The 24,281-nt window shown below is 36.6% G+C and overlaps 1 protein-coding gene across 4 annotated transcripts; it reads left to right on the plus strand.

The window, feature by feature from the left end:
- Positions 1-495: 495 nt before the first annotated feature.
- On the plus strand, positions 496-23,136 carry mst1ra (macrophage stimulating 1 receptor a). Of its 4 annotated transcripts, XM_067460166.1 has the most exons (22): positions 496-542; positions 5,719-5,854; positions 7,040-8,304; positions 11,528-11,701; positions 12,114-12,251; positions 12,410-12,574; positions 15,929-16,089; positions 17,546-17,681; positions 17,788-17,924; positions 18,062-18,232; positions 18,344-18,437; positions 18,517-18,726; positions 19,120-19,266; positions 19,358-19,511; positions 19,628-19,717; positions 19,839-20,033; positions 20,154-20,234; positions 20,628-20,809; positions 21,087-21,196; positions 21,349-21,514; positions 21,702-21,838; positions 22,377-23,136. In XM_067460166.1, the coding sequence occupies exons 3-22, from the start codon at positions 7,114-7,116 to the stop codon at positions 22,588-22,590; spliced, it is 4,053 nt and encodes a 1,350-aa protein (XP_067316267.1). In that variant the 5' UTR covers positions 496-542; positions 5,719-5,854; positions 7,040-7,113; the 3' UTR covers positions 22,591-23,136. The 4 variants fall into 4 exon arrangements, with proteins under 4 accessions (XP_067316267.1, XP_067316265.1, XP_067316268.1 ...); XM_067460164.1 differs by lacking the exon at positions 496-542 and having other exon boundaries at positions 5,551-5,854; XM_067460167.1 differs by lacking the exon at positions 496-542 and having other exon boundaries at positions 5,551-5,843.
- The last annotated feature ends 1,145 nt before the right edge of the window (positions 23,137-24,281 follow it).

Raw genomic sequence — 24,281 nt, forward strand, 5'->3', positions numbered from 1 at the left:
AGAGACATGCTGTTTCACAGAAAATTGTAAGGAGAAACATGAGGTAAACCACCCTGCAAACATCGCCAAGTCCCATTTTCACTTCAGTGAAGTCTGATGCCTGAAACACATTTGAACTAGAATGACGATTCATTCACATGGAGTTTCATGTGCTTGGTAGGCCTACATTTAGTTCTGGAACAACAGGGAGACTGGGGTGACTAGTCATCACACTTTTTTGCCCGATTTTTTTTTTTATGATAATTGATTGAGAGAGGAAATGACACCGGTGTCAATGAAGGCCTTTCTAAACCATCGGATTTCAACTAAAATATCTTAATTTGTGTTCCGAAGATGGACAAATGTCTTTCAGGTGTCAAACGACATGAGGTTAAGTAATTAATGACAGAATTTTCATTTTTGGGTAAACTAACCCTTAAGTGGTTCACACTGAATTGCTTTGTGAACTTGTATAGGTCGCAATGTGGTTTTTCAAAAAAGGTTGTTAATGAAGGATAGGGCAGTGCCCATTGCCAAAGAAATCACATGCAAACCTAAAACCTGTGAGTATATAAGCTTTGTTGATCATTTCTTATGCAAAAGACATTTACAGAACTCTTAAAGGTACAGCAAATTATAGCTATTTAAGTCCAAGCGTCAGAGAGAAGGTGAAAAATGGTCATGTTATGATAGTTGGCCTAATCCTGATAGATTTACAGTTTTTTTTAGTGTTTCATAAAGAATTTTTTTTTTCTGACCTGGTTAATTTTTTGTTTTTTTAAGCTCCCATCATTTTGTGCTGTTTGGAATTAGTCTGCCTTCCTTCCTTCCATGCATTTATTTCTTAGTAGTGACTGCCAGGCTCATACACCCAGCCAAGTACATAGAGAGAGGGGGAGTAAGGAGAGAGCGACAGAGAGAATGAACAGCAAGACAGAAAAAAATGCCTATATTGTTGTAAGGCATAACAAAATTGATCTGCATCTCCTGCATAATTTCAATGCATAAAATACAAATATTCAATAAAACTAAATGTAGATGTTCCAAATGTGTCCATTTGCAATGACACATTGGTCAATTGCTGCATTCTATTCTAGATTCTACTTCCTAATATGATCATAAAATTCTGGGTTTTTTTATCTATTTTGCATTGTTTGCACCTAGCCAGCAGCTGCTTTGGCGATGCTATTTAAGAAAGCGCACTAAAACTGATATTGAGAGAGTAAAACAAAGAGGGAGAGAGGAACATGTTGTGCGTTTATGTGACTGTTCCACAGTTATGCAAGTTATGCTTGTCCTGCACACCAGATGAGCACAGTGAAATAAATCACTGGATCAAAGTGACCAAACGCAGATAAAATCTGTGCTTCACAAATTGAATTAGTGAATTAGTCTGTGGAACTGGAAAAGCACCAGAAAGGCATGATGCATGCAAGAGCAGAAATAGGCTGCCCCCAGCTGGCTGTATTGATGGGTATCATTTTTTAGGTTTTTTTTTAACCCGATGCTCAAGTCCGTTTTTTAAAGCTCTTCACACAGTGATTAAATCAGCATCACTCTGCATTGGCCCAACTGTGGAAGCAATTTGTCATGCATTCAATGACCACTTCTTTTAAATTATAATAATTTTCTCACTTAGACACAAGCACCGCCAGAGTATCTGCAGGTCAATTTGCACATTTACATACTCTTTTATTAAACCTGTTCAAAAGTTCAAAACCTAATACAATACAAAAATGAACGAGACAGCAATTTGCTACATTTCTACAGTAACAGCATATTGAACGATTTTGAATAAATAAATTAAAAACCATTACCAATAAAATAAAACATATACTGCAGTGAATTCTGAACTCTAGAGAGCTGTCAAGAAAACATTGTATAATGTTGAGACGTGTGAATTGCTTTGGTAGTTTAGTGCGTTTTAAATGTAAAATGAACTGCTGTGCCAAGTTGAAAATTGGTTAGGAGAACTGTGTCCAAGCAGACGACTTGTTGAAAGGACATTGCAAAGCTAAAAAGTACAAAAACTTTTCTGATGGCTTTTATTACAATTTAAACTGCCCAAGAAACATTTACTTGGCTAAATGAACTCCATGCCACAAGACTCTAATTTGGATGTCATGGGCTCTTTAACAACCTGCCTTTCTCTTGTTCTGGAAAGACTTTATGTATCACCCTCTTCCTCGGCAGAGGCCTGAGCTGCACCTTTGGACATTCAGAGACAGGCAGAGAGAGAATAGCATTCACTCCAGTGTGAATAGCTATGACGCAAATTCCTGACCAGTGCAGTTTACTGGGTTCTCCGTTTAACAACAACTCTGTTTCCACCCGTTCTGGCAAACAGACACACACTAAAGAAGTCTGAACAGACCCCAAACAGAGTTTAAGCTGACAAAAGGAAGTCTGGGTGACCTTTGTGCCTCAACTGGCTGTCCAAAACGGGCTGTTTAATTACAGGCTGATCTGTTCTCAAATGTTGCAATCAACAGAAAAATAGTTTCTCTGTAACAGCACAATTTTCTCTTTTTCTTTGCAATGTCCACGTAACTCGCGTTCAATGACAACTAATAATAGTAGCATTTCCTTATTTGCGTACATTTTGCAGTGACACAAAATCCTGACATATTACATGCATGCTGTTGATTGGAATTAAAGCAGCACTAGGTAACTTTTCAACCTTCATAATATATTTTCAAGACTCTTGTGATGATACATCGACTTACAATAGGTTGAATGACACGTCTGCCATAGCTTGATTGGGTCTCTATCGTTTTTAATCGTACTTTTAAACTTTTAGAACAAAAAGAACTACAAAATTCGACTGCTTTACGGCATATACGTCACTTCCACCAACACCCACACTTCCTTAAATTCGGACGTGCGAGCCCAACTTTGTTCGTCGGATAATATAGTCATGTCCGAAGCAGTACAGACAAATAAGAAAGAGAAGGTTTAGTTGGAGGAAAGCAATAGGAGGAAACGAAAAAATAATCGGATTAAAGGCAGGATGAGGATCAATATTGGACCAGCGTTTGCTCGTTGGCGTGAGCTGAAGGAGGCGTGCCCGACCGATGCTGTCATGCTTGTTATGGTGATTACCTACCACTCAAACATTGAACTGAAGTATCATATAGATTCTGTAAAACGGTAACCAATATACTACTATAATGACGCTGGCTTGTAAACGTGAGCCTCGTCATTATTTGGCGTGTGAAAAATTTAAAACCCATGAAATTATATTCATATGACATGCTGAAACATATGCCACTGACTGTACCTGGGAAGACATTTCACACGCGACGCCAGAAGAACTTGCATGTGAACTCCTCAGTGTTCAGGGGAACTGTTAATGCTGCACCAACCTGCGGGGCCGCTTTTATGAAGTTATTTGGCACGCCCCGCATCACTGTATATATTTTTACAACCCGCCCCGCACCCGCGGCAATTAAATAGGCATACGGGGTCCGCGGGTTATGAGACGAACCGCGCATCACTAGTTCAGGGCTATCAGGGTTGTCATGTCAACAAATGCACGTGCGATGGCATCCCCTTATGAAGGATGACAGCTTACGACAGTAGTTGAGGACATTATTTTTTCCCAACTGTAGGGGGACCCCGAGAGCAAAAGTTGCCAAGTGCTGCTTTAAGTCAAGCGCTTTTTACAATACAAACGGTTTCATTGATAACAGGAAAAAAATGCAACAAAGCTTGTTTTGGCTGTACAGCAGCTCTAGAAGAAAGTGTCATTGTTTAGCTTAAGTAAGTTCAGTGTTGCATCCGTTCCGTTGTAAAAATAATTAGCTATTAATTCATTTAATTTATCTATACAGCAGCTCTGGAGAAATTCAGCTGTCATCCAGCTCAGTTCAGTTCTCATACAACAGATCAATTATTTTGTTGAATTTTAAGTGTCCCACTAACATAAAAAATTAAAATAAAAAAATAAACAAAGGGCTAAACTGCTAGAGTGTTGTTTAAACAGTAAACAATGGTGTTTCAATAGATCTGGATATCGTGTTGCAAAGCATTTTCCCTATAGGCCTACACCGTTCAGGTTTGACCACTGACAGGTGAAGTGAATAACAAGCATCAGAACTGGACAATGGAAGAAGGTGGTGTGGTCTGATGAATCACGTTTTATTGTATATCATGTGGATGGGTGCGTGTGTGTCACTTACCTGGGGAACACATGGCACCAGGATGCACTATGGGAAGAGGCAGTGTGATGCTTTGGCCAATGTTCTGCTGGGAAACCTTGGTTCCTGTCAGGTGGATGTTACTTTGACATGTACCGTCTACCTAAGCATTGTTGCAGACCATGTACTCCCTTTCATGGAAACGATATTCCCTGGTGGTTGTGGCCTCTTTTGGCAGATAACAAAGTACAAAGTACTGACACAAAGTAAAAATGGTTCAGGAATGGTTTGAGGGGCACAAACATGACTTTGAGGTGTTGACTTGGTGTCCAAATTCCCCAGATCTCAATCCAATTGAGCATCTGTTGGATGTGCTGAACAAACGAGTCCGATCCATGGAGGCCCCACCTCGCAAATTACAGGACTTAAAAGTTCTGCTGCTAACATCTTGGTAAAAGATACCACAGCACACCTTCAGGGGTCTAGTGGAGTCCATGCCTTGGCGGGTCAGGGCTGTTTTAGCAGCAAAAGGGGGACCAACACAATGTTATGCCCTTTTTTACAGTCTATGGTTATGCCCGATCAGAGTATGAAACGTTTAAATATACAGGTTGTTGGCGCCACCAAGTGGATATACTTTGGAAGCCTTGACTTTGCAAGGATAGTGTCATCAACGTTGAATTGAATTATACAGGAACTATAGGGACTTAAAAATATGAGGAATATAAATTGTAACTCATCAAGATGCAAATGTGAGAATATAATTTCAATTAATTACAATACATTTTAAACAATGATTTTTATCATTGACTAGAGAAAATAACTTTAAAAAGCGAGAATAAAAAATGATTTATAAAGGATTTATTATTTACAAAATAACTGTATATTTTAGACAAACAAATGACAAATAAATTTGTATAATAAAATAGGCCTAATTATTCATATGTTTTCTTATGTAGACAGCAGAATTAGCAAACAAGAACACAAATAGTAAATAGTAACATCTGTTATTAATATGAAGTCCATAATTACATCATCTGTTACGTCTGTCAACATGCACTCATGTAACAACATAAGAATATGATACACCCGAAACACAATTACTCATTCTCCCACCCTCCTGAGCTCACACACAGTTTAATAGTCTGGAACAGCTGTATATTTTTCTGCCTAACACAACAACATCTAAGTGTATGACTGCATGCATGGTGATGGCTGGCTTAAATTTCCATTGCATACATTATAATGAATGCTGACGTTTTGTCCTCATACCAGAATAGCCTGCATGAGAACTAAATTCCCTGCATTCCGCCAAAAGTTGTATTGCTGCTCTGACTAGCCGAGGAAATCCAGATAGCAGTCGTCATCTAGATGTTATTTGCGCTTAAATGCTATCTAGACAAGAAAAGGTGTGTGTAAGTCTCATTTCAATCCCTCGGGAGATCTTTAGGGAGAATTGTGCAACATCACTTCCTTATGAGGTGTTCAGGCGTGTTCTGACTGTGGGATTGACCGCATTCCTTTTCTCGATGCTAGACAAGAAGTCGAAACTGTCCCGTGCGAAGAAACATCTTTATCTATGAGTTGTTGTTTTTTTCAGGTGGGTACAACTTTTCAAGTAACCACTGTTGTCGTTTTCTGTAAAGTTTTTGGAATGGAGTTTGACGTTTGAGTGCGTACGTCCACTCTTCATTGGACTTCAGAGAAGGAGGTTAAAGGCCACAGGTGAGCCTCAGGTAAATTCACACACTTTTTACGATTACACGATTACACTTTTTGTAACATTTCCGCGGCACACATTTCAGTTAATATTCCTTCATTGCCTAAATATTAAGACAACTCCGTGACTAAAAACGAAAATCAAAGCTGGTTACGCTCTGACGTTTGATGTTTGTTTATAGACTGTTGTGTTTGAAACAGCGCGTAAAATTACATATTCATAATTTTTACTTCGGTTACTGGGAGTGTATGCACGTCCCAATAGCCTACATTAAAGAGAAAAAGTTATATTGCGTAATTATGCAGCCATTTTTCGTCTACTTCATAGGTACACTCCAAAAAACAAAAACAAAACCTTGGAAAAACAGGGATTATCTTCCTTAGTAATTTTGTTCTGTTTCCTGTCAAACATTGTTTTAAAAGTATTTTATTTACCCAATAAATATCTTACGTCCTTTTGCTTATCTAGTAAATACCTCTTGATTTAAGATTTTTGACAGGAAACAAGAAAAGTTTGATGAACCTTTTTGCAGTTGTGGGTAGCTTCCAAAATTTTACCATAGTAACTGTTTCCGCCAAAATACCAAGAACACCTCAAGCTTATTTCTTTATTGATAATACTGGTTTCTAATACTTTGTTACCACAAATAGGTTATGTGGTGTGGTGTGTAACTGATAAAATGAAAACCTTGAATGCAACAAGTCCCTTTGGACCTTTAAAGCTGCAATATGCATAATGTAAATGTAGCCTGTAGTCATTTTTTACACTATGTATATTATACAAAATTGAGCCCACAACATTTAAAAAACAAAACATTGAAGCATTAATTAATTTTTAAAAGTAAAATGTGTTGTCAAAAATTCACTGCATTTTAATTTCAAGACTTTAAAAAAAAATACAAATTTCAAATCAGTTTATTTATTTATAAAAGGTAGACTAAATTAAACATGCATTATGTTTTTGTAATAAGCATTAATAATGCCTAATAGAGTACGTGAGAACTTCGCAATACAACATGATATAACCCCAATGCAAGTAACGGTCTATGAATAGTGTTGATCAGTTTAGTGAGAGCTGCATTCAGTCTAATTGCCAAGTTACTGACAAAATAAAATGGATGGAATGGATGTTGTTCTGATATAGCTAAGACAGCATTTTACAGTGATTGTTAATCTCTCTTTCATAATTTTTCCATTCAAAGGTCCTGGTTATCTTCATCATGTGTTAATAACAGCAGTGGCACCCCTTCACCTCAGGCTACATAGGACTGTGGAGATGTTCATTAGCCCCAGAACCTTGTTAAAGTGTGTCTGGTTGCAGATACATTTGACCTGTGCCCTAAAAACATGTCCTGCGATCCCACAAGCAAACATAAACTTTTCTGTTGCCTACTCTGTCTCTTTTTTCCAAACTACAAAAGCCATACAGAACATAGTTGTTAATGAAGACTTTGATGAAGTTTATGTAGCCTCTCAAAATGTTGTTGAAGCCTTGGACAAAAATCTTACAAAGCTGTGGGAATTAAGAACTGGCCCAGTTGGCAGTCCAGACTGTCATACCTGTCACTGTGATTTTGAGAGTGAACCAGGAGCTTCACTGGACACAGATAACCAAGTTCTTGTTTTAGAGCCTCAGAGACATATTGACAACCTGTACATCTGTGGGAGCACCCAGTATGGAGTCTGTAACTCACTTGAACTTACTAAAGGCCAAAAACCTTCTAACCCTGAATGTTTTTTCAATAAAAAAGCCAACTCGCGCTCAGATTGTCCTGACTGTCTCGCTAGTCCTCTGGGAACAAAGGTCATAGCGGTCGAAGATGGTTTTTCAACTTACTTCTTTACAGCAGCTACCATCAATACCACCATTGCTGGGGATTTCGGGAAGCACTCTCTTTCCATTCGCCGCCTACTTGCCACAGAAAATGGTTTTGAAAGCCAAGTGAGGGGTCTGACGGTTCTTCCCAAATTCCAGGATACATTTACCATTGACTACATCTATACGTTCGCCACAGAAGAGTATGTGTATTTCTTATCTGTACAGTGGGAGAGCCCAATGAAACCAAACGCCAAGCTGGAGACCCATCTTGGGCGGCTGCCAATCAAGGACAGTGAGGTTTGGATGTACAGGGAGATCATTCTGGAATGCCGATTTGACCCCAAACGCAGGAGAAGGAGCACTAGCTATGTTGTGTACAACTCGGTTCAAGCTGCTCACTTAAGTACCGCTGGAAAGGAGCTGGCTGATAACCTAGGTGTGAAGATGGAAAGCCCAATTCTGTTTGGGGTGTTTGCTCTAACGGATCAACAGGGGAATCCTATCAGCCAGTCTGCCTTGTGTGCATTTCCTATAGCCGAAGTGAACAGTGCCATAGAAATGGGGGTAAAGTCTTGCTGTTCAGAAGGGTCTGAGCAACTCTCACGGGGATTGTGCCATTTACAGTCCTGTGAAATGTGCCCACATGAGGTGAGTTTGTATTTCTCAGTGCAGCTTCTTGAAAATTCAAATTAAGTTACTTTGGTCTTGATTATTAAAGGAATAGTTCACCAAAAAAGGAATATTCTGTCATTATTTACTCACCCTCATGTTGATCCAAACCTCTCCCTTCTGTTGAACAAAAGAAGATATTTTTAAGAATGCTGGTAACCATACAGTTGATGGTAGCCATAGTATTTTTTCCCACTATAGAAGCCAATAGCTACCATCAACAGTCTAGTTACAAACATTTCTCAAAATAATTTCTTTTTAGTTTAACAGAAGAAAGAAACCCATACAGGTTTGAAACAACATGAGGGTGAGTATGCCTTTAATAAGTTAGTGTTTCTGATCCCGCTTTTTAGGTCTCTGGGTAAAATTATTCAAGGACAGTCGTTTGCCATTGCAACTACCCAGAGCAACTTAGAAAATACCAAACAACACACTAGCATCCACCTAGCTCTGTTCTAGCAACCAATTAGGCACCCTAGAAACTACCTCTTAATGACCTTGGCAACAACAAACACCATACCAATTGCCTTGCCACCATCTAGCAATGCCCTAGTAACACCCAAAATATAATATCAATGCTATAGCAACCACACAGATTACCAATATTTTCATGATGAAAAAAAAAATCATAAAAAATTGCTGTATGCCCTAGCAACCTCTAGCATTTGCTTCACAATAATTTAGCAACCCCAAAAACACCCAAGCAACCACCTAGCAATGCAGTAGCAACCACCTAGATAACCTTAACAACACTCAACAATCCCATAGCAACCACCCGGAACACCCTAGCAACAATATAGCAATCACCCAGATTACCTTAGCAGTGTCCTTGCACCTCTCAAACACCCTAGTATTCATTCACTTACAGCAATACCCTAGTAACCAGCTGACAATCCCCAAAACATCATAGCAATTTCCTCACAATGCCCAAACAATCCTCAGAACACCCTAGCAACCACCTAGTAATGCCCTAGCAACCATTTGGATCACCCTAGCATTAATTATCAATATGATTGTTTACTTTGCATTACTGAAAAGCTGAGTCGTTTTACTTTGTCTACTGCCATTTTATGCTTTACCTGTAGATCAAGACTTGTCCCCATCTTGGGTTTTGTCAAAGAGTTGATGTAATTGGTCTAGTTTACACAACCTGAACCTTAAAAGGAGTGGACCATAAAATATTTGATGGTTAGTAAAGCCACGTTCAGGAAATGACTCACACAAACATTTGATATTGGTTTAAACTCAAATGTGGAGCTATACATGATCAGGGATCTCTGAGAGTCAGGCTTTATCATACACTCTTAGCGCGTGTGGAATCCACGAAGTGTTTCTGTTTTGTAGATACCAGCCACCACATGCTCGTACATGAACTAATACGTCACTCAATACCTTACTAGAAGACTGAACTTTCTGTAGCGAATGTTTTGTGCCAAGTTTGACTCTCTCTCTCTCTCTCTCAGGATTTTAAACAGGCGATGAGCCAAATCTGATAAATCAAGCAAAGTATGTAGTGGCAGGATATTCAGTAGTGACGTCAACAGTTTGTTTTTAACCAATAGAAACCGAGATAACAAGGGGGTTGGCTGAAATAAAACAGGATTTATGATGCAAATGTCTAGTAGTTATAGTTTTTCTAAGATTGTGCATGCATTTTAACATTGGACATTCCACCCTGTACATCTCACATACATTTTCATTTTAAAATGTCAATGTTTTTGTTTTCTTGTAATTATATTTTACAGAATATTTAAACTCATCAATTTCTTATATTGTATGTACCAAATAATTTTTTACATACATACTAGTAAGTTATTATAAAAGATTTATAAATTCTTTCCTTATTTATACACCTTTCCAAAGAGAAATTCTGAAGAATGAGCTGATAAAAACCGGATCTCCAGACTCAATAACTGGATTAGTTAGATTAGTCAAAAGCACATGATTCTCAATAATTTGTCAACTATTCCAGCATAGTTACTTTTCTCATGAACTATGAATTTGCCTCCTTGATGGAGATCAAGATTTTCAGCAAGTAACAATTTAAATTTTGGTTGCACTTTATTTTGCAGTACATGCATTTGTGTGTACTTACAGTGTACTTACCTAAGAAAGTGTAACTCCATTAGGTTTAGGGGTAAGTTCAGGATAAGTACCTAGTTATTACCCAATTATTGCTTACTATAACAAGTACATGGTATGTACATGGGGAACCAGACCAAAATTTCTCTCACGGTTATATTACTTTAGAAGAATTGTAATATCGTGCATGTGTTGTATGGACCACTTTAATGATACTAAGGTGTTTTTACAACATTTTTTAAGCATGGAAAACATTTCTCCTTTTATGTTCCGTGCACTGTAAAAAAAAAATATGTTCCATTAGTTATGACAGCATATGTTTTGACATTGTTTTAACTCTTCAAAATAAGTTAAGAAATGTTAAACTTTTTTTATAAGTTATAAAAGATGTAACTCATTTTTTAAAGTCAGTTTAACATAATCTAAGTTAAAATAACTTAAACATCTAAGTCGATTGTACTTAAACATTTCAGGCTGTGACTTTTTTTTACAGTGTGGGAGCAAGAAAGTCTGTAAATATATATGACAACCTGTGGGCCTGTTAATTTCTAAAAAAATGCAAATAAAATACTGTTACCACTGACACACTGCACATATCCCACAAAATCCTAATTTTGTACAAGGGTTCAAGCTTTATGGCCAGGAAATCATTTATTACTGCCAGATGGCATCTAGAGCCTTCCGTTTACAAGTGTTGCTTCCTTTTCACTGGTTGCTTTTGCTGCGGATGCATTTGCTCTGTCACAATGCCCCCCTTTTTGAAGTCAGCAAAGAAAATCATAACAAAAATGGCACAGGAAATGGAAAATAAGTTAGCTGTTTTTACAAATAATACATTGAGCTTGACATATAGGCCTGGTTTCATAGACAGGGCTTAGATTAAGCCAGGATTAGGCCTTAGCTCAATTCTGACATTAAAGTATCTTTTATAAACAAGTTGTTTTCAATGTCAAACATGCATGTTAGTCAGGAACTAGGCTTAAGCCTTATTTTTGAATCCGGGGGATGGAGTGTTTCTGTGTACGCTCTGATTTTTACTTATTTTCTGCTAAGCAACATTACATGAACTTTTTGTAGTCACAAAATATATTTATTAATTTTGTAATTTATTTTTGTCTAGAATTCAAACAATTTGAGTTGCGAAGATCTCCCCACCATGGTGGCAAAGCCTTTGTACAAAGTAGACTTCTTTAATGGGAAGATGAGCAATGTGCTCTTCACTTCTATTCTGGTGACCACCAATGAGACCAAGACCTTGGCACACATCGGCACAGACCACGGAACGCTTTTGCAGGTTAATAGTACATCACTTTTCATATACTGTGTAAAATGTTTTGCATCTTACTGAAATTTTCTTACATTTTAATTTGGAGCTAACATAGGTGTTTTAAAGCCTTTTTAGCCTTTTCAGAACCTAATTTTTCATCTCAGCCACCATAAATACCAGCAACAAGCTGCCTGAGTAATTATTCCCCCTCTGAATCTTCTCCTTAACTGTTAATATAAACTTTAAATATCATATATTTTCCTCTAACCAGTGGCCAATCTGATCATAGGCCATGCTTTAGTTGGCTCCATGTATTGGATCTTTACTATGAATAACTTTTTTTCCTTTTAAGGAAATGTTATGCATATTTCATATTTGTGTGGCTCCGACTAAATATCCTTTTGTGTACATAAAAAAAAGACTTAAAAAAAAAAAATAGTTTACTTTTCAGGTCATTCTGAGCAAATCAGTCCCTGTAGTGTTTGCCAACTACTCTCTTGTGGAGGACATGCAGCCAGTGTCACGAATAGCTGCCATTAGTTCTTCTGAGTCTCTGCTCTTTGTGGTTGGAAACAAGGTATGCATGTTTATTACGTACAGTTCAAAAGTTTATCAGTCATCAGCAGAGAACTGAAGGTTTAATGCTTAAAATATACCAGTGTACTACTTTTCATCTGCATATTTCTGTTTATATCTGTCCAATGTCAAATCTGTCTCTCTTCATCCTATTTACAGCTGATAAATGTGTCTCCCAGAGGTCCAGGCTGTGCACATTTTCTTAACTGTTCAGTCTGTTTAGCTGCACCAAAGTTTATGGGATGTAGCTGGTGCAGTGGAGTCTGTTCCCAAAAGTGTGAAGATCAGTGGAGCAGCATTTCCTGCCCTCCTGTTATCACCCAGGTAACGCATTGCCAGTGGAGTATGACGATAGTTGGCCAGTAAATGTAAAATTCTGCATTTCATCATGTTTGCATTTGTCATTATTAGGGATGGGTACCGAAAACCGGTATTGAAAAGGGCCCCGGGGGTGAATTTTGAAAGACCGTTGTATCTATAAGCTCGGACGTTATCGGTTCTGCTATCGGTACTTTTGAAAATACACGTGACGAGAGAGAGAGAGAGAGAGCCGCAAAACGACAGCCCTAATGAGTGATGACAGAGGACAGAACTAATTCAAACAGCCTGGTTACACTTTAGATCTGTGATAGTCTGATTTTATTTTAGATTTTGGCTTCCAGAGATTATAATTATAATATTTATGTCTAGCGCAACTTATTAATTCCCCACAGCAGCAACGCTGTCATTTCTCCCTAAAACTCAAACGCAATGACAGAATCAGCACGATCAGTGTTTGTTGTAAAATACAATCTAGCTACTGTTGCTAAATTATGTGAAACGCGTTTAATAATAAAAAGAGCGATTAAAAGCACAAAAATTCGAGCAAGAGATTGTTTCCAAGTCTGTGCGAGCTCCGAAACAGCCCACAACGAGACGAGCAAATTACACTTTCAGTTTCACACTCGCCTCTAAACGATCAAATGTACACAAACATCTATGTCAAAATGATTACCGATATATATATATATATATATATATATATATATATATATATATATATATATATATATATATATATATATATATATATATATATATATATATAATCTCAAAAAGTACCGATAAGAATACCGTTAAAGTACCAGACCGATAAGCAGTATTGATAAGAGTAGTAATACCGTTAAAACCTTAACGATACCCATCCCTAGAGTCATTATATACTGTGTGTCTTTACTGATAATATCACTGTAGTCATATCAGGGCAGGGGTGTGTTAACAACCACAGTTCTTCTTGGGCTCTCTCCCTTGTCTCACACTGGATGGAATGCCATTTTTGGCTGTGGAGTCACTGTGTCAAAAGCATAGGCATAATTTGCGGGTGGAATGGCTGGGACGTGTCCCCAGCCCCACCACTTTTTTAAAACATCTTGCTTCACGGATGAACCTAATTAATACAAACAAAACATCTTTGGTTAACTAGAAGAGCATCATTTGATTAGTTTGTTAAATAAGAGGCGATCTGGCGCTCATTGCTGCTGTTATCAGTGGTGCAGATTTCTCTCGCGGCTAGTGCATGCAGTCTTCACACAGACTAGCCCTTTAATCTAATGCTTGACGCCGTTGCAGAGACTTTCTATTTGTTCCGTTCAGATCACGAAACAAAATGCACAAAAACTGCCCCTGCTCTTGATGTACAACCACTGATGGTATTCGGTTTTGATGAGAGAAAAAATAGGCTAAGGGCAGATTAGAAACGAGAACTTCTGACAAGTTTAATAGACTAGACCAGGGATTATAAGCAAAGTGTGCAAATCTATATGCCTTTATTCACGTGAAAAATCTTGGCACAACGCTATATTTTGTTTAGATGCAATAATTAAACGAGATCTATATCAATTATAAATTAACTATTTAATTGATTTCCGGACATCTAAATACAAATTTTTCTGCAATTGTTATTGTACATATTTTACATCTGATATAACATTGTATTAGAAATGCTACCCCCCTTAATACGCCATATAGTGCATATCATATGCACGCGAAAAACTGCGTACCATATGCACGCCAAAGCTCATTTTGACGTATGAGCGCCCCTTACACGTCAAAATGACCTTTGGCGTGCATATAGTATGCAGTTTTTCACGTGCATATGATATGTAATTTATGTCCCACCCACTTTTTAAAACAAAGTTACGCCACTGGTCAAAAGGAACCTTATTTTTGTATTCAAAGTCCCTCTCCAGGCTGGTATTTTGGGCCAAGTCCTATCTGTTTGAATGGGGAAATCCTGAAATCTCAAAAACTGCTTGCCAAACTCACAATTAAAAAGCATCTATATAACAAAATAACAAAATCTGCCATGAAATGTAACATTAATGTTGTTCTTATGCTCAAATTGCATTTAAAAAGCTTATTTTTCAGGCTAGACTAGCCAATGCACATGTGCAGTCCTTAGCGCGATAAGAACCTGAGCTTATTACGGCAGCTGCAGTCATGCTAACATTTTAGCAATCAATGATTGGCTCTTTTACTTAGAAGGCGGGACTATTCCGCCATATTGCGCATTGCAGTTAGTAATAGAAGTGAAACGTCTTTCTATATTTACAGTTTTAGAATAGTAAAGTCATCAAACTGAAATAGCATAAATGGAAGTATGACAATTGTGCAATGATGAAAAATGTTAAAGGGGTGATGAATTGACAAATCAACTTTCTCTTGAGCCTTTGATAAATAAAAGGTCATGGTAATCAGAGCTGAAAACTTCCTTGTTAGTAAAAGAAAAGCTTTTATAGACACCAGTCCCAGAAAACGAGGCTCTCAAATCAATGATGTATTAGAAGGGTGAAATGCCGCCTCTGTGTACGCTGCTTCTGTAGCCCCGTGAATCTTAAACAGTGAAATAACATTCATTTCTTGATCTCTGTTGTGTTGCAAGAGCGCGTGTGTGTGGTTTGCGCTTATATCCACTTATATCGGCCAGGCCAAATAATAAAAAGATCAATCAATCACGGGTGAATAAGAGATAAATCATTGTATTTGTTTGATAAATACGTTTTGAGAGCTCTGTCAGAGAATTATTCTTGCCACTTTTAAAACAATCCCTCCCTCACGTGAACTGACGGGAGCAGAAACTCATTATGCAAATCTTATCCAATCCTAGCCGTGTGCGTTTACTTCTCAATTTCCAGTGCCAAACGAGCATTTTGGAGAGAGCCTCAAAACCAGTGTATTAAATAGCCTATTACTTATTAGTTATGATGTTTTTGAATGTAAAAACCATGCAAACCTCATAAGTTGACTTCAGACAACTATATATATATATATATATATATATATATATATATATATATATATATATATATATATATATATATATATATATATATATATATATATATATATACTCTCCTAATGTTCTGCAGTACTATAAGGTTGGAGTCAGTAAGATTTTGTTAAACTTTTAAAAGAAATGTATGCTTTTTTAATTAAGAATCCAATAAATTGACCAAAAGTGACAATGAAGACATTTATAATGTTACAAAACATTTCTGTTTGATTTCTGATTTTGAATTTTCGATTTATCAAAGAACCCTTAAAAATGTATCACAGGTTTCACAAAAATATTAAGCAGCACAACTGTTTACAACATTGATATTGACAGTACAGTACTTTTTTTCTACTGTTGCTTTTCAGTTTATACCCAGCACAGTGCCCTCAAATGGTAAGAGTGACCTGACTCTCTGCGGCTGGAACTTCCAATCAGCTTCCCGACCTGCTATCACTCAAAACTCTCACCAGGTTAAAGTGGGAAACAACAGCTGCACTGTTATACCAGAGAAAAGCAGTAGCTCCCAGTAAGTAACACACACATACACACATTTTAGTTACCCCACTGTCACAGAGACCTGTGACAAGTGACTTTTATTATGAAAGGACTTTTATTTTGATATGGACTCGCTACATCAGCTCACATAGCTTTTACATTAATCTCTGTCTTGCGCAAGAATATCCATCAGTTAACACAGAAATGTTTGTAGTTCTACCTGTGTGTGTGTTGTTTGAGGCTGTTTGTCCACATACCTGACTTTTTGTTTGTTTGGTTAAATGTTTAGAAGTTAAATGTTTTGTTACGTTGTGTTTGCGCAATACAAAAGAAACGTACAACGAAGTGTTCATGTTAAACGTTTTTTTAAATTTTGTTAAATACATTCATTTACAAATACAAACCGGTATACTTACGTATTGGTTCATCATCCCATTCCAAACAGTCCGCCATTTTGTATATCCCGTTCCCGCCACTAGAAGGCGCAGTTCAACTGTTTAGTTGAAAAGGGGGAGTTTTGCCCACAGTTTAACATAAAATTGAGGGTATTTATATACTTAATATTGTTTATTACATTATTTTCTTTACCTAAATGTTTATGTAATTTGTATATTATGAAAGTTTTTTTTGCATATGCAATGTATTTGTTTGAGTTTGTTAATTTTCTATGTTACCTTTTCCTTTATTTTCGGTTTAGTCCTATTAAGTGGCTTAGCCTATTTAAAGGCTTCTGGCAGTATTGTTCAGGGCTCATTGAGTGAGTCAGTATACCTGAATCATGTGTTACAGTATATTGGCCCAATTTATTGGTTTAGCCTTTCACTTGTAAATATTTTACACAGCCTGTTGTAAATACATTTTTGGATCTTTAAATGTTTTTTTAATACTGTAAATAAGGACTTGTAAATATCACCAGCACTTTATTGGGAAAAAGTTTTGACAAATATATTTTTCTTTCTTTCTAGGGGTGTATCAAAGCTTTTTTTTTTCAAATAGCCAATACTCAGGTCAAACATACTTGCGTATAAAATTTAGGAATAGATAAAACAATTAACAATTTAGTACAGACCAGATGCATGTGAGCAAGCATTTCATAACATGCTCAAATGTAACAGATTATATATACAAGATGCAGTGAAATGCACTGATAAGCATGGACTAAAACTTTTTTTTATTTTATCCCAAAATGCATACATACATATGTGTTTTATCAATGTTATTTTTGCTGTATTTACTATACTATTGTAGTATTTATGAATATTTTCGGATTTTAATTAATTTAATTTAAATACATTTTAGTAATTTATTTTTGGTTTGAGTTTTAGATATTTTGTAATGTGTGTCATTTTGTATTTTATTTTAGTACCTTAATTAAAAAAAATTTTTTTTTATTATTTATATGTTATTTTATTTCAGCTTCATTTCAAATAATAAAATGTAATAGTTTACAATCTATTCATGAATGTTATTTTTCATTCTTCTGTCAGGCTGGTGTGTAAGATTGATGGTGATGTGTCAGGCCTGGAGCAAAGTGTTGATATAACAATGGAAGTGAATGAAAAACGAGTTGGAAGTGGATACTTCATCTTTGGGAACGCTAGCATACAAGGCTTCAGTTTTGTGGTAAGGACCAAATCTTTCTCAATCTTTAATTACTCCACTTTATTATGTTAAGTAATTATGTAGAATTTTGCTGTTTTAGATTGATAAAACTCACATCTTCCATCAGACCCCAGAAATCACAGATATCAATCCGAGCTTTGGACCTAAGATTGGGGGAACCCTGGTCACCCTGTCAGGAAAACATCTAAATGCTGGTGGAAGCAGAACGGTCAGCTTTGGAGACAGAATTTGCCCTGTTGAAAGGTTATTGTGCCAGGTTATGTAATTCACCGTTTCACAGTTATAAGTCATGGTTTAGATTAGAAATATAATAGGAATGCGATCACTTCATTTTTTAACTACTGCTTTCTGAGTATTTGCCTCCTGTTGTTTTTCCACAGCATCTCCAGCAATGGAACTTACATAGTTTGCAGGTCTGAAGGTGTTGAGGAGACTACAGAAGTAAATGTGAAGGTTGTAATTGATGAATCGACTATTTCATCCACAAAAACATTTAGCTACATGGTGAATCCTGAGGTGACAGGTGTAAAGCCTGACTGCGGTTTTAAAAGGTGAGTCACAACATTCATTTTTTTTCTTTTGTCATCCATTTAATGGGTTCTTTAACAGTAAATCATTAAATTGTTCTCGGTGTATTTTTTGGGGGTGCTGCTTCAATGAAGAGGATCAAAAATAACCATCACTGGGCAGAATCTGGACACTGTTTCCCAGGCTGTCATTAACTACAGGGTCAACAACACAAGACCAGTGCAAAGTGTAGGATTCATTTGTTTTTTAAAGAGCCATGTTTAATAATAGCAAATGTTTCCAATTATTGAATAATGTTCCTCCTTAGGTGTGTGTTGGTCAAAGGAATCCCACCCAGATGGAGTGTACAATCCCAGTATGTGAGGAGTCAACAGGAATCCTCTCTGTGGATTTGGATGGAGCCAAGGAACTCCTGTCTCAGGCTTTTACCTGCCATGCTAATGGGGAACCCATCCCGTTTGAAACAGAGGGCCATGTGCTTGAGCTCAAGCCAGGGCAGGACAAAGTCTCATTGCATGTGCGTCTCAGTAATTAATAATAATATTTATTTATGTTTCTTAACCAAAGCTTAATTTATTTAATCAAAAATTCAGTAAAAAAGTAATTATGTGAAATATTATTACCATTTAAAATAACTGTTTTCTATTTTAGTATATTTTAAAATGTGTTTTGTAATATATTTAAAACTTCCTTTTTTGGGGGTGGGGGGCAAATGAACTATAATGGACTGACATGAAATGAAAACAGTACAATTAATTATTAATTAAATTAAAATTATGACTAAAACTGTGTAAAAAGGAACGCTGGTTCTAAGTCATAATAGAACATTTGCATTTACAATATCAATCAAATTATTAGACTCCCAAAATTGTTGCATTATAATCTAATCAATTACTTGTTTTTATTCCAGCACAAAAAACTGACCCTGGTGTCCGGTTGTATGGAAATCAAAATGACAATTAATGGAGTGCTTTGCAAGGCTACAGTTCTGGACAATGAGATCACCTGCAGGATCCCCAAAAATCTGACAATCCCTAGCCAGGGGGCGCCAGTCAAGGTCAGAGTCTGTAGTCTGTTGAATTCAGCTTTGCTATGTTTAAACTGGCTCTGCATTTCATTCATGATGCACTACTCTTCCTCTTTCTCAGGTGTTTGTGAATGGAGAAGAATATGACATTGGAGTGGTAGTTGCTACAAATAGCAATTTTATTTTGGCCATGGTGCTGGGCATCATAGCTGCAGTTGGCGTGGGGGCAGCTCTGGCCTACGTAGCCATGGCACATGAGCGCAAGAGAAAGAAAGGTAAGGATAACTTTTTGGTCCCAAGAACAGGGCAAAAGACCCTTGACTATATGCAAAATGAATGTCAAATTTGGTGAATATGAATGTAACAAACAAACATTTTGTTTGGTTGGCAGCTGCACTTGCTCAGGTTCGATTATCCATGCATTCATCTCGCACAGCAGTAGAGAATTATGACAGATCACCTGATGGTGACTACAGAAGAGGTTAGAAAAACCTATGAAAACAATGAGATAGGCAATTAAATATACCTATATTTAAGGGAGTATATCACATCTTTATAAAGGGCATCCATCCACCTCAGTGAACATAAAGTGTGTCCTGTAGGTCTGGGAGTTCCTCCATACCAAGGCTCAAGCCCAACGTTCTCCAGTCTTACGATGGACTCTGCAGCAACTCCTTTGATGCCATCTCAGACGATCTCTATGTCTGTCCTCCGGCCAGATCTATTGGAGGAGGTGAAGAATGTTTTGATCCCACCCAAGAAGGTCAAAATCCAGCATGACCAAATCATTGGCAAAGGTACATTTCTTAAGGCACCAGCAATCCATCTGGATTTGGTACATTAGTTTCCATCTTTCTCTTATTTAATAGTATACATCCTCATCTCAAACCTCAATACTCATCGCAAATCTTTCTCAGGTCATTTTGGAACAGTGTATCATGGATGTCTTATTGATAGTGATGGCAAAGAGATTCACTGTGCTGTCAAGTCACTCAACAGTAAGTAAATTAACACTTTTAGATAGAGGTGCACCGTTAAAAATAAAATAAAATGCAGAATAAAAATTGGCTAAAGATTGCATTTAACATTGTTATTAGTGTTATTAAAGAGTAAGTTTAAGTCTGTTAGTTATCAATTATCAACATTATATATCTCACATCGACCAATATCAATAAATTAAAAAATCTTTATTATCATCTGATAATAATCTGCTGTGTTGTACAAATAAATTATGCATGCCTAGGATTAAATTATTTTAGTATAAGCTTATAAAAATACATTATATTAACTTTTCAAAAGACAAAGTGACATTACATTATTTTACAGTTTACATTGCAACATGCTATTATTGAAAAGACAACTGTAAAAATGCATGTCTTATTCTTTTAAAGGGATCACTGATCTAGAGGAGGTGGAGCAGTTTTTAAGAGAAGGAATCATTATGAAGGCCTTCAATCACCTCCATGTCCTGTCTCTCCTGGGCATTGTGCTTCCCAGTGATGGGCTTCCCCTTGTGGTCCTGCCATACATGAAACATGGAGACCTCCGGCATTTCATCCGCTCTGCACAGAGGGTAAGCATATTCATATCCTACTACAAAACATTGTCGTAGCAACATACCGTATCTTAACCCTGAATCAGAATTGATACGTTGATGACTCAAACCCAGCTCATCCCTAACCCATCTAAGCCTAACTTTAACCTTAAAATATGATTGGTCGATTGGCATGTTGCTCCAGAACCAACATGATTTTTTATCAAGAAACATTGTAATGTTTTTAAAATCAGGTCACCTTACTAAAATGTTACACTGAAAAATGCCTTGTAACAATATTATTCTTCATGTTCAGAGTCCCACAGTGAAGGACCTGATTGGCTTTGGGCTTCAAGTCGCCAAAGGAATGGAGTATCTTGCAAACAAGAAATTTGTACACAGAGACCTTGCTGCACGCAACTGCATGTAAGTAACCGGCAACCTTATTTATCATAATGTATCTAGTAAGTAAAGTAAGTAAACACCAAGCTGTAAGTAACAGCTTTTGTGTTGTTCTGCCAAAGTACATGTATGGACAAATATGTTTCTAACGAATATAATCAAACTGCTGTTCCTAGGCTGGATGAGTCCTTTACAGTGAAGGTGGCTGACTTTGGCATGGCGCGAGATGTCTATGATAAGGAATACTACAGCGTCCAGGACAGCAAAAGAGCTAAGCTGCCAGTCAAATGGATGGCTTTAGAAAGTCTGCAGACACAGAAATTCACCACTAAATCAGATGTGGTAAATTTAAACGTGGAAACGTATTAAGTAACACATTTTTAAAATCAAATTAATAATTGGGGTTATGATGAATCAGGGTAAAACTAATAATGTTTATGTAAATGTATCAAATGGAGAAATTTCTATTTCAGCGAGTAGGTGTGACTACATTGCTTATATACAAATGTATGTATTTTATTTCCTCTAGTGGTCTTTTGGAGTGCTGATGTGGGAGATGATGACAAGAGGGGCCAGTCCGTATCCTGATGTGGACCCTTATGACATTACACCATATCTGATGCAAGGCCGTCGACTGCCACAGCCACAATTCTGCTTTGATACCTTGTATGATTTTATGTGTATTTGTGATTTTATGCGTTCATTTTAAAGAGGACATTTCATGTGGAATCAAACAAGTTTTTGAGATTCACTGTTCACAACTTGTGGATGTCAGACAGCGACAAAACTGCCCACATTTACATGTCAAACCAATCATTAAACCAATGTTGCATTCAGAAAATCACCCAATCACTTGATGAGAAAGCAGGATAAATATTATTAATCCTAAACACCAGAAGAACTATTGTTAAGAGTAAATTTCAAAAGTAGTAATAAAAAAGTAAAATATAGTATACTTTATTATACAATGATTAAATATTATATGGTATAAATCAATACTATAAATTATTATATCATTGTTTGGCATTTTTAATATCTGTATATATATATATATATATATATATATATATATATATATATATAATATATATATATATATATATATATATATATATATATACACACACACACACACACACAGATTTTACAAATGCAATACATATATACATACTTTTGGATTATGTAGTTTATTTTTGCATTGTAGGTGGTCCATCCTGATGCAGTGCTGGCATCCTGAGCCTGAGAAGAGACCAGGTTTCCCTACACTCGTGCAAGATATTCAAGAGATCCACTCCAACCTAGAGGGGGAGCATTACATCAACCTCCAGATCTCCTATGTGAATCTAGACCAGCTCCGGCCCTACTCCGCACTCTCCCCGGCCCCACCAGTGCACTCGGACCACTCTTCTTCCACCTGACCCTGGTCCCAAATGAAGTCTGAGCTGCCTTCATCCTGGGGTTTCAACAGCTCATAAAGTCCTGTGAAGTTTGAAAACCAAAGAGCATGCACTGAAGATTATCTGCTTTATTTGGAGAATCCCAAAGTGTGTCCGGCCAAAGACAATGCACATTCTTTGTGTGCCTCTGTAATGGTCATGCTTTTGTGAACTGGTTTCACACCTGAATTGGTGTCTTGTCTTTGGGATTTTAACAATCTCTGAGCAAGTGCACTTTTTAAATGAATGTCTTTTGTTGTGTTATGTTGATTGTCAGTTTTTTAAATACTTTTTTATAGCACATGGAATTGTTTTTTACTCTCCAATCAACTGAATCATTTTATTGCCTATACCTGAAACACTGTACTATCCAGATGCAATGCGATAAGATTCCATCAACAAGCCATTTTTATGTCTACACTGCCAGTAAAAATGATCAATACCATACATGAGCAATATGATTACTTGAAACATGGTTCCATCACTTTCATTCTACTAATTTTTGTGTGGATATTCTGTTCAGTGTAAATAAAGAGTTCAAACAATAGTGTTGTTAACATTATATTACAAACTATTTTAAAATGTTTGCATTGTAATTATAAATTCAGCTATAATTATCTTACAAAAGTATTTTGTAAAGCATTCTTTGAGACTATAGGCTACCCAACCAATGGAATGCTCTCAGAACTTTTATGAACAAACTTTTTTCAGTAACAGAATGTTCATTCTAAGTTATCTGGTCTTCTGTAATGCTCTCAAAACATTACCACAAAAACATTTATACATCGTTAATGATTTAAAAAAAAAAAAAAATTGCTAGGTTTTAGTTGGATGTTTGTCTAACATTTTTTTAAACTTTAAAAACATTAAAAAGTAGCATCCACAATGTTAGAAGAATAAAATGTAATGTCCCATTAATGTTCACCTAACGTTCACCCAACAAATATGTAGTTAAACCATAAATAATTAAAAACTGGATGTTTTGAACATTCGGAAAACATTCAGAAATTGAACATTTACATAACTTACCCTCTTTTAAAACAGCATATGCTGGTTAAGTATATTTTGAAGCATGACAGCTGTCTTGAGCTGGTTTAGGTTGGTCCTTAGCTGGTCATGAGCTGGTCCTAGAAACTCTCCAGTTTAGGACCAGCTTGTGTAACCAGTTTAAGACTAGCAGCTCATGACCAGCATAAGCCAGCTCAAACCAGCTGCCTTGCTTCAAAACATACCTAACCAGCATATGCTGTTTTTTAACAGGGTAATGGGAACATGCAAAATCTATATTTGTGTTTGTAATTTTAAAATGGTGGACAACTTGTTTACTTTGATTATTAAATATTTTAGTTCTTTAATCGTTAACTACATTGGTTGGTTCTATTAAAAGTATCAGGTGGTACAAATTTAAAAAATTTACCAAGATGCAAATAGCTACTAAGCAACATTGTTTTTAGCAAAGTAACAGCTAATGGCTCAGTGACGTGCAGTAGATTTAACAAATGTTCTGATACATTTTTCTATAGTGATTTAGGGCATGCTTGGAGGGATTCACTTTCCTCAACACTGGAGGTCAGTATATACCTACTGTAATATATTTTCCAACTATAACGTTAGTATCGCTAGCATCAGTAGGTTGTGTCGATGTCTGTCCTCTAGTGGACTGCAGTGAGTCA

Source organism: Pseudorasbora parva, chromosome 12 (assembly GCF_024679245.1).
Source record: "Pseudorasbora parva isolate DD20220531a chromosome 12, ASM2467924v1, whole genome shotgun sequence".
Classification (NCBI taxonomy): Eukaryota; Metazoa; Chordata; class Actinopteri; order Cypriniformes; family Gobionidae; genus Pseudorasbora; species Pseudorasbora parva.